Source organism: Gobius niger (genome assembly GCF_951799975.1).
Source record: "Gobius niger genome assembly, chromosome: 2".
NCBI classification, from domain to species: domain Eukaryota; kingdom Metazoa; phylum Chordata; class Actinopteri; order Gobiiformes; family Gobiidae; genus Gobius; species Gobius niger.
The window spans coordinates 25,332,215-25,342,138 of NC_136853.1; the positions used below are offsets into that span (position 1 = coordinate 25,332,215).

The window sequence follows — 9,924 nt, forward strand, 5'->3', positions numbered from 1 at the left end:
TCTTTACGTAAAAATAGCTGATCACAAACAAACAACAAAACACTATATGCAGTCCTTAAACTACAGAAATAGTGAAAAAAACACCTCTACAACCAGTTACAATTCAAGTTAAATTCAATCGTGTATTTTTAGAAAGCAAACAAAAAGTAACATTGATGATGATCAGATGGGTGTTATTTTCTACGCACAGTTGAATATGTTTGTTCAGAGCATCACGGCCATATATGGATTTCCCTTCTTAACAGAAAAAAAGGTCATATGACTAGCACGCTGAACTACTTCCTTAAACGCTGGACTGTCAAGCAACGCTGCACATTTGTCTGAATTGTAAGGAAACGAAAGCGACCCGCAGTGTGAGCCACCGCAGACCTTTACGGACAGTGGCGTGGGGCCTGATGGCAGCGACAGGGGGTCCACTGAGAAGAAGACACCGTGGTGCTGTTGTCGCCTCAGCTCTGCTCACGTGCTCAGCTCTGTTCACCTGCTGCGTCAGGTGTGACAAACCCAGTAATATCGTGCTCATCTTAGCCGATGACCAGGATGTCAGGCTTGGGGGAATGGTGAGCTAACTCCTGAAAAAACACAGTACTTTTTTACTTCTAATTGTTTCGAAATCAAACTGGCAATTTTGATTGGACAGTCATGTCTACATGGTGTCAAGCCAAATCAACTCAGAAAAGTCTTGGGAAATAAGGTTAAAGAGTTGAACATTGAATTGAAGTTTAATAGTAATGGTTTGCATTGAGTCATATAGCCCCCAATTGTAACTTTGCTGGTGCTTTTGTTCAGACATTATTGTTTTTCTACAGACTCCTATGACACAAACCAAAACTCTAATTGGGGACGCTGGAGCAACTTTTGTTAATTCTGTGAGTCAAATGTCCGCCCTGTTTACAATGTGAAAAAATAAATAAAAAGTAGTTGTTATTTGATAATTGACACTCATTATCAGTTCACAGTCACGCCCCTCTGCTGTCCCAGTCGGAGCAGTATTTTCACTGGACAGTACCCTCACAACCATGCGGTGAGGAACAACTCTCTGTCTGGAAACTGCTCCAGTGAGCTCTGGCAAAAAGGGCCTGAGACTGTGGCCTTTCCCTTATACCTCAACAAACAGAAGTACCAGACCTTCTTTGCTGGGAAGTATCTCAACCAGGTATGTTTTATAATCCGGATGTACACAACAAGAATGCCATAGCTGATGCATATTTGCAAATGAACAAGGCATTAATGATATAAACATGCATGTTTTGTTTGTGCTAAAATAAAATGTTGATTCTACTTGATTCACAGTATGGTAAAAAGGAAGGAGGAGGTGCCGCGCATGTTCCTCCTGGTTGGGACCAATGGCATGCATTGGTAATTATAACATTTTTGCTTTGACAATTCAATTATTTATTTTCTATTGCATATCTAGAGAGAATTTTTATTTGCCAATGTCGTGCCATATGTACTTGCAACACTTTAGTTGGGGAACTCCCAATACTACAACTACACCCTGTCCGTTAATGGCAAAGAAGAAAATCATGGAGACAGCTACGAGCATGACTATCTCACTGACCTCATTGTAAGTTTTTATTTCAGTTTGTCATCCAGAAACACATTCTGTCCCTATAATAACAGCTTCATAGCCTGCTGTTCTGAAGACTGAATTATGTAAGAATTTACAGGGAAATGATAGCTGTTCTTGTAAAACGAGTCACCTGCTGTAGAGCTGTAAATGCACCTTAGTGAGAACGATGCAACCAATACCTCTTTTCCTCACCTGAGTCTTTTAATATTGCTGGTCAAATAGTCAATAGCTTTAATTAAGCGACACATTTGAGTCTGCTGGGAAATAAATGCTTAGTTAAGGAATATAAACAATAAGAAAGGAATATAAACAATAAGAAACAAAAAAGAAATACAATAAGATTAGAATAGACTACAAAAAGTGGATATCAGGGTCAGCATTGGCAGTGCAAAGTTTCAGTCCTAGAGAATTTGTACAAATGTTTAATACTACAGTACATCTTTTTGTGCATTTGATTTGTATTTATGCTTTCTTTTATAAGTTACTCTCAGAACAGCCTTTGTAGAGATGTAACTTATGATCATTTGCAGAAGAACCGTTCCTTGAACTTTCTGGACAACAGGAGTCCTCAGCACCCATTTTTCTTGATGCTCTCCCCTCCTGCACCCCACTCGCCCTGGACAGCAGCTCCACAACACCAAAACAAGTTTGTGGATGTCAAAGCACCTCGAGATGGCAGTTTTGACAAACCAGGAAAAGTGTGTACAATTGTATTGTTTTTAATATTGGGAACAAATATCTAATTTGACTGTATTTGTGTCTTAGGACAAGCACTGGCTTCTACGTCAAGCCGGCAACCCAATGTCTAATAGCTCTGTCACTTTTTTGGATAATGCTTATAGGAAGAGGTATTGGTGAAGCGGCTTTGTGTAGTTTATCTGTTTTGGCAAAATATTAAAGACATTTCTGGCAGGTGGCAGACATTGTTGTCTGTGGATGATATGGTGACTGCAGTAATACAAAAACTTACGGATATAAAAGAGCTGAACAACACATACATCTTCTACACATCGGACAATGGATACCACACAGGTCTGGTGATAATCTGACCTGTAATAATAATCTGAATCAATTATTATGTGGGTAGTTATGACATGAATACACATTTTATATGTTCTTCTTTAGGTCAGTTCTCTCTGCCAATCGACAAAAGACAGCTCTATGAGTTTGACATTAGGACTCCGCTCCTGGTTCGTGGTCCTGGCATCAAACCAAACATCACAGTGAAGGTTTGTAGAATATTTCATCTCCTGAGATTTCTGCTTCTTAAAGTATTTAGAAATGTTTTGATTCAGGCTCCAGTATTGAACATTGATCTTGCACCCACCATATTGGACATCGCAGGATTAAACCTCTCCAATCTCAATGTGGATGGCCAATCGTTCCTGTCCCAAATGGTCTGTTTTTTAAAAGTTCTGAATGTTTTGAAAATGTTTTAAAAGCGTAAAATATTTGGCAAATATGTCTCTCCTTCAGGCCCCATCATTGCGTAATGGCACAGCTCGACCATTTTTCCTTGTGGAATATACAGGAGAGGGACTTGAAACTCCGGATCCAGCATGCCCCAAACTGGGACCTGGACTGTCTGTAAGTGCTTATGACAAAATCAGTGTAGTCAAAGGTTTACCGTACTCTTTCATGAAAGAGGATATCACCCAGAAACTTATTAACTCTTTGTTTTCAAGCAATGTTTCCCTGACTGTGTGTGTGAGGATTCCTACAACAACACGTATGCCTGTGTGCGGTCCGTCAGTGCAAACCAAGACCTCCAATACTGCGAGTTTGCAGACAGCGAGGTAAGTATAGCTCCACTGTCGCATCCTTCCCCTGGTGAACATTGGAGTGAAACACTTTGTCTCTTTAGTCATTCGTAGAGGTGTACAACCTCACGTCAGACCCCCACCAACTCGAGAACATTTTCAAGAAGATTGATCCATCCATCCTTCAGATCATGAATCAACGACTGATCAAGCTTCAGTCGTGTGTGAGCAGTAGCTGCAGTGACTACGGGAGCATGAAATTCATGAAAGGTTGAAAGAATTGGGACTAACCACAGCTTTTAGTTTACAGGACCACTGGCTCACCTCGAATTGCTCAACTTTTTTAGGCTGTCTCTTTGAATATGGTTTTATCTCTGGCACAGTAATGGCCCAAGTCAATCTACCCATGTATCAGTTTGAATATTTAATCATTACCATTTTGTGATTCTTGTTCTAAAAACCAAAACCAAAGGTATACTGAAATTACTTCTTTACTTCTTCACATACACTGTCATGGTAACATTTAAATGCACATTCACTGTTGCAGCACTTTTTCTGACAGTTGTTCTTTCTAAAATGGACATGTTAATTTAAAGTAGCTTTTAAATGTTTTAACTTGAGCTCTCTTGCATTGGAAATGGTTGTGATTACATTGGAAATATGTTAAACCATGTTTTTTTATATAAAGGGAATTGCTATGATAAATGAGTCGTATGTTTGCACTGACCAGGCCCATGTCTTAAATGTGAATGTATTTGCACTGTGAAAATTATTAAATCAAAATGATCATTTATATGTTATTTATGACCGCATTTATTCACACATACCGGAGCCAGACACTCGTTCAGATGAATTAAATTAGGATAATATTCTTTATTTCAAAGGATACACATTTGAGCACAATTATCAAACAGTTTATGCATATTTATACAACATTTTATCCTGCACAGTCTGAATCTCTAACTTCACTGGACATTTGTAAAAGTGTGACAGTAGTGACTCTGAATAGCCAATCAAGAAGTAAAACTTGCGTGGAGGTATTTTCTGCATCATTACAGCACATACAATAACTAAGTTCCCAAGTCTCTTTATCACAATCTCATTGGCAAGGCAGCCATGGAAAGTCCCAAATATAAAGCGCCTGATAAACACATCTTCAGTCGTTCGCTCAGCTGCTCCACCTTCCCCTTTTAGGTTGCCTACAATGAGAATACAAACAATGCATTAAGAACTTCCTCAACCAGTGATTCTCAAACTCTTCTATTCTTCAATTTTACACTTAATTTATATTAAATAATTTCTTTCAGAAGATAATTGCATTTATGGCGCATTTATTAAGTGAAGTGTTTAAAAAATGTTTTTATATTGTATTCCAATTTAGGTCAGTTTTAGACCCACTTTAGTCACAATTTGATCTTGATCTGGTGGTACTGGGCAAGTCAAATATCTGTATACTGTATATATACTGTTGTCCTGAACTACAATGTGTCGGTCAACATGAAGGACTTACTAGTGTGCTGTGACAGCCAGCCTTTCCGATGGCCAATATGATGAGGAGCGTGAGCTTCCTCATAAGTCAGAGGCTTGTCACCTTTCCCAACACGAGGACGAGCTGCTCGATTCTGGATGAAAGGGATAAAACAAATATATTGAGAAACTGAAAGTGTTTTCAGTCAAGCTGCCGTCTGAAAGCGTGTTGTTTACCTTGCTGCACACAGCAGTGACATGCAGACCTCTGTGTCCATAACCTCCCAAGCTGCTGCTGGATCTAGTTAGAACACTCTGGAAAAGAATTGTATTTAGCAAGCTATTTTTAAGTTTATTTGCTGCATTAAATAAGTAGGGTTGCTTTGAGTAACTTCATTTCACAGTAGTTGTATTGTCGGTACAATACACTTGACGTTAACTACATGTTATGATTACAAAGTTAAGTGGGTTTATGCTAACATGCTATATGAATGACTCGAAGCTGGAGCCTTAATTTTGGTACATAGTAATGCTACATCTGTCGACTTTAGCCTACATTGCGTTAATACCCAAAAGTCTCTATTTAGCCAGTCTGATGTTGTAATATGTCGTATGTTCTTACCAGCAGCCTCGCGCAGCTCAAAGACGCCGCCATGTCTTTCCAAACCGGAGGTGGTTGACTCGAAGCTGATATGTGGTTTCTGTGGATATTTTCGGAGCTTGTTCTTAAAACGTAGCTGCAAATATAAAGGCACTACACGAATAGTTGTATATTGAGTCAAAGTGGTCAAACAGTTCGTTTTATGTGGGTGAAGAAGGGCAATCTAAACAGGAACAATTGTTAATAGGCGTTTGTTTCTACCGAACAAAGCTGCGTGGTTGTGCAAGCGGAACTATTTTCAAAATAAAACACATACTGGACACGGCGGATTTAATAATGCATTTTACATCATCGCATCACTATGACAATGATTTAAATAGTTATTCTGAAAAGTGATTTTACTTAAAAGCGCGTTGATATTATATATTATCCGTTGTTATTCTTTGGTGCGTTTTATTTTAAATGACCAACGCCGGAAGTGTTGTTGTTGTAAAGCGAGTTGGTTTCAGATCTTTGTAAGCTAGCTAGTTTGTGTTTAGTAAAACCTTGTGGTCATATAAACACAATTTATCTAGACTTTCTCGAAGCTGACAAGTCTATTCTGGGATGGCATCGCCGTTAGAAATGTCAGAAATGTACGATAACGCCCTGTTGGGCATTCTGCAGCATGTTGGAAACATACAGGACTTTCTGCAAGTGTTTTTTGGCTTCTTGTATCGCAAAACGGACTTTTACCGACTTTTGTCCAGTCCCAACGACAAAATGGGATTTCCTCCTGGAGTTGCTGAGAAAATGGTTCTAAAGGTAATGTTGAAGCATAAACTCCCCTCCCTGATGTGATATTGCTCTGTTCATGATGACATAAAGTATACATTTCCTGTATTTACATGTACCATGACAATGCAGCTGACTGAACAGTTAACTACAGCAGGGGAGAGCGGGCAGGGTTGGGTCATATAAGACATTTCTTAGCTTTACTGTCAAAGCTTTCAACATCTTTGACACGATAGATAGCTTTAAATCATGAGGCTTTAATATTCTGCAGAAACGGTGCAAGGGGCACGTTGAGTCACTGTTCTGAAGGGTTGACACACTAACATCTATGACAGGATGATTATTGTGTATTATACCTCTAATTAGGTCTTCCTTGTCTGGTTTTGCAAACAACAAACAACAACAGATCCACCATAACATTATTATATATTTATATTTATTATTATTATTATTATTTTTTATTATTTTGTTGTTGTTGTTATTATTGTTATTATTGTTATTATTATAATTTTTATTATTATTATTATTATATTTTACTATTATATATTGCTATTTAGTTTTTCATTCATTTTATTTATTCATGTTATTTTCTATAATATGATTAAAGGTTGTGTGTTAGGCCTGTCACATAACAAATTTGAAGTTCGATATATTGAGGCAGGAAAGTATCGCGATAAACGATATTATTGACCCTAACGATACTCGATACTGTCAACTCTCAGGCATAAAATTGATAATAAACCTTTGTTCTAAAAGTGCATAATCATATCCTAAAATACCACACAAGCTGCAATACAAGGGGAAGGGGAAGGGAGGGACGATAGTGGCGCAGATGGTAGAGCGGGTCGTCACATGATCGGAAGGTCGGGGGTTCCTTGGGCAAGACACTTCACCCAATGCCTATGTGTGAGTGGTTGGTGGTGGTCAGAGGGACCGTTGGCGCAGATGTGATCAGCCTCGCTTCTGTCAGTCTACCCCAGGGGAAACAGTGGCTACTAATGTAGCTCACCACCATCAGCATGGAGTGAATGAACCCCCCTCCCTCCCATGTCTGAAGCGCTTTGGGTGTGACTTGTGTCATATGAAAAGTGCTATTCAAATAAGATTCCCTTCCCCTACATTGTTTAAATGTACTTTACAATTGTCAGCCTTGATTGCAAATAGTATATTCGATTCAATAAGTATCTTTTAAATGTTAACAAACATTGAAAAAAACATTATCTTGTTTGTTTTTCAGACATATAAGGTCTTTGAGAAAGTGGCAGAGCATGAGAGGGAGAGAAGACTGAATGAACTTCAGAGAAGAAAGGAGAGCAGTTCTGTACCTGCTGCAGTTCAGGAATTTGAGGTTTCATCAGACTCCCAAGCACAAGATCCTCCTCCAAGAGAAGAGACACAATCAGACACATTAGGTCCAAAAGAGGATACACCTGCTGCACCAGCCCAGGACGCTCGGCCCGGCTGCAGCGCCACAGACAGGTTTTCTCAAGGAGACCAGGCAGCCGCTGGGGGTCCAGCAAATGAGTGAGTGACTCGAAATGATTGTTGGAGCCGAAATATTTTTTTTTACTGCCATCATTTCTTTCTATTTGGTTGTTTTTGTTGTTTATTGCATGAATTATGTTTGATAATTTTGGTATGTTTTTTTGGTTAACAGTTATTTTGTCATACTTTGTTTGGTGTAAGGCTCCCTATTATTTTTATTGTAATCCCTGGTCTGTTTTGTATTTCGGTGATGTCCTTTACTCCCTAAAGAGTTTTTAACTGCACCACTGAAGTCATCCACTTTGATCCATCTAACAGTACCACACATATGTTTGTCTATTGTTGCTTTCTTTGGTCTTTGACTCTTGTACATATAAAACTATCTGCTATAAAACTAGAGGTGACTATGCATTGTTATCACGTTCCAGGACTGAGAAAGGCCATTGTGATCAGGACAGTTACAATGGAGCAGTGACGGAGACCTACAGCTGGTCCCAGGACTACACTGATCTTGAGGTCCGTGTCTTTGTGCCAAAGACCATTGTTAAGGGCAGACAGGTAAATCCGGCCACTCTTGTCTTGTCACTTGTCTTTAGCAGTTTACACTCATGAAGTACAGTATTACAGTATTTAAAGTTATTCATCATTTTTTAATCCTAGGTCACAGTTAATCTGCAAAGCAGTTCTGTTCAAGTGAAAGTAAAAGACGGTGCTGAGCAGAAAACGTTGATGGAAGGACAATTCACCCACAAAATCAACACCGAAAATTCATTGTGGAGTTTGGAGCCGGGAAAATGTGTGGTCGTAAGTGAAGAGATTTACTTTGGTAATATGTTCGAACTATCATCGAAGATGCACAACTCCTGTACGACTGAGAGTCTACACAGACATGTTCGAACTATATGAAAGCGTTAACTAGCTTTTAGGGACACATTTCCCTACAGCAGGGGTCTCCAACGGAATGAATTCAAGGTCTGCAAAATGTTCTTTCGTAACTTTTATCATATGTCCAGGGTCTGGACATGTGCAGTCATTGTTCTTGAAAATGTTAAAACATGAGCACAGGTCTATTTACATTGCAGACCTGATCAATGAATCCATAATTTTGCCATTTTATATCAATGTTATTTAAACTGTTTAGATAATGTTTAATTCAGTCTTTAATTAAGTATATTGACAGGATGAAAAGGCTTTGGAGTCTGAACTAAAGTGAAATACTTCTCATTGTTCTCTAGATGTCACTCAATAAAGTGTCTGAAGTTTGGTGGAATGCGGTGCTGAAAGGAGAACAGGAAATTGACATTAACCAAATCAATCGGGAGCGATCCATGGCAACAGTTGATGAAGAGGAACATGCTGTTTTAGACAGACTCACATTTGATTACCACCAGAAACTACAAGGAAAACCACAGAGTCATGAAATGGTGAGTAAAGTCTTTGGGGCTCATTTACCAAGCGTTTGCTCCTATGCAAAGCGTTAAAAAAAGTAGATCAGCAGCAGACTCACTTAGGCACTTTCTACTCGCACAGCATTGTCTTTTTTACATATAAGATTATTAGGCATAAAGGCAACATCAAATGGAAAACTGAGTGCAACATATCGCAGAATCGCACATTTTATTTTTTGGCTTGCACCCACTAATGGCACCTGCATTGATAAATAACCCACTTAGTGAGGACTACTTCAACAGACATATATTATATATATATATATGTGTATATTCCTTGTCTCCACAGAAAGTTCATGACATGTTGAAGAAAGGCTGGGACGCTGAAGGTTCACCTTTCAAAGGCCAGCAGTTTGACCCCTCCATGTTTGACATCCCTTCCAGTGCTGTGCAGTTCTGAGGCAACTCTTATATTTCAAATATGGACAAACGTTTTCTTTACATAGTTTGGACAAGTGTGAAATGGGGAAATGGAAAAGGGGACAGGAATTGCCAATGTAAATTTGAGTGAAAATGATAACGCTTATAAAGTTATAATAGCCTAGTGTCTTGCTAGAAGAACCTTATAAGTGTTTCGTAGCAACAAGACATCAAGAATGTAATAAAGAATTGAGTGAAAATGGCTCCTGCTACTTTGGTCATCTCCTATTGCAACTACAGAAAGCATCTCACTCTGTAGTTTCTGTATTTTGTTGCGTAATAGATATAATCCAGCCATCAGCAGCGATGGCGCGCTGTGATAGGTCCTGCTTACGCAGCTCAACAACCCAAACAGTCTAAACAACCATTTTTTATTAGCTTTTGCCCTCTGGGCGT

General features: G+C 39.0%; 3 protein-coding genes across 3 annotated transcripts; 2 read left to right on the forward strand and 1 right to left on the reverse strand.

Annotated features, from left to right (window-relative positions):
• Positions 1-275: 275 nt before the first annotated feature.
• gnsb (glucosamine (N-acetyl)-6-sulfatase (Sanfilippo disease IIID), b) lies at positions 276-3,937 on the forward strand. Its single transcript, XM_079551906.1, has 13 exons — positions 276-560; positions 810-869; positions 953-1,156; positions 1,294-1,359; positions 1,469-1,567; positions 2,104-2,271; positions 2,339-2,421; positions 2,487-2,605; positions 2,699-2,802; positions 2,869-2,970; positions 3,050-3,160; positions 3,259-3,369; positions 3,438-3,937. Exons 1-13 carry the CDS (start codon positions 396-398, stop codon positions 3,606-3,608), a joined length of 1,563 nt encoding a protein of 520 aa, XP_079408032.1. The 5' UTR covers positions 276-395; the 3' UTR covers positions 3,609-3,937.
• A 292-nt stretch (positions 3,938-4,229) lies between these two features.
• mrps24 (mitochondrial ribosomal protein S24) lies at positions 4,230-5,652 on the reverse strand. The gene is made up of 4 exons (XM_079551624.1): positions 5,423-5,652; positions 5,038-5,115; positions 4,844-4,955; positions 4,230-4,532 (listed from the first exon to the last, which is right to left on the reverse strand). The coding sequence occupies exons 1-4, from the start codon at positions 5,453-5,455 to the stop codon at positions 4,249-4,251; spliced, it is 507 nt and encodes a 168-aa protein (XP_079407750.1). The 5' UTR covers positions 5,456-5,652; the 3' UTR covers positions 4,230-4,248.
• A 233-nt stretch (positions 5,653-5,885) lies between these two features.
• nudcd3 (NudC domain containing 3) lies at positions 5,886-9,845 on the forward strand. The gene is made up of 6 exons (XM_079552331.1): positions 5,886-6,205; positions 7,413-7,699; positions 8,089-8,218; positions 8,321-8,464; positions 8,896-9,084; positions 9,398-9,845. The coding sequence occupies exons 1-6, from the start codon at positions 6,008-6,010 to the stop codon at positions 9,506-9,508; spliced, it is 1,059 nt and encodes a 352-aa protein (XP_079408457.1). The 5' UTR covers positions 5,886-6,007; the 3' UTR covers positions 9,509-9,845.
• Positions 9,846-9,924: the final 79 nt, after the last annotated feature.

Excerpts from the sequence above, each read along its gene's own strand:
- nudcd3 (XM_079552331.1), top strand. The coding sequence starts at position 6,008 with ATGGCATCGCCGTTAGAAATGTCAGAAATGTACGATAACGCCCTGTTG. Across the intron at positions 8,465-8,895 it reads AGCCGGGAAAATGTGTGGTC|ATGTCACTCAATAAAGTGTC; the intron begins GTAAGTGAAGAG and ends ATTGTTCTCTAG. Across the intron at positions 9,085-9,397 it reads AACCACAGAGTCATGAAATG|AAAGTTCATGACATGTTGAA; the intron begins GTGAGTAAAGTC and ends TTGTCTCCACAG.
- gnsb (XM_079551906.1), top strand. The coding sequence starts at position 396 with ATGGCAGCGACAGGGGGTCCACTGAGAAGAAGACACCGTGGTGCTGTT. Across the intron at positions 2,272-2,338 it reads GTTTTGACAAACCAGGAAAA|GACAAGCACTGGCTTCTACG; the intron begins GTGTGTACAATT and ends TTTGTGTCTTAG. Across the intron at positions 2,422-2,486 it reads GATAATGCTTATAGGAAGAG|GTGGCAGACATTGTTGTCTG; the intron begins GTATTGGTGAAG and ends CATTTCTGGCAG.
- mrps24 (XM_079551624.1), bottom strand. The coding sequence starts at position 5,455 with ATGGCGGCGTCTTTGAGCTGCGCGAGGCTGCTG. Across the intron at positions 5,116-5,422 it reads TGAGCTGCGCGAGGCTGCTG|AGTGTTCTAACTAGATCCAG; the intron begins GTAAGAACATAC and ends ATTCTTTTCCAG. Across the intron at positions 4,956-5,037 it reads TCACTGCTGTGTGCAGCAAG|AATCGAGCAGCTCGTCCTCG; the intron begins GTAAACAACACG and ends CCTTTCATCCAG.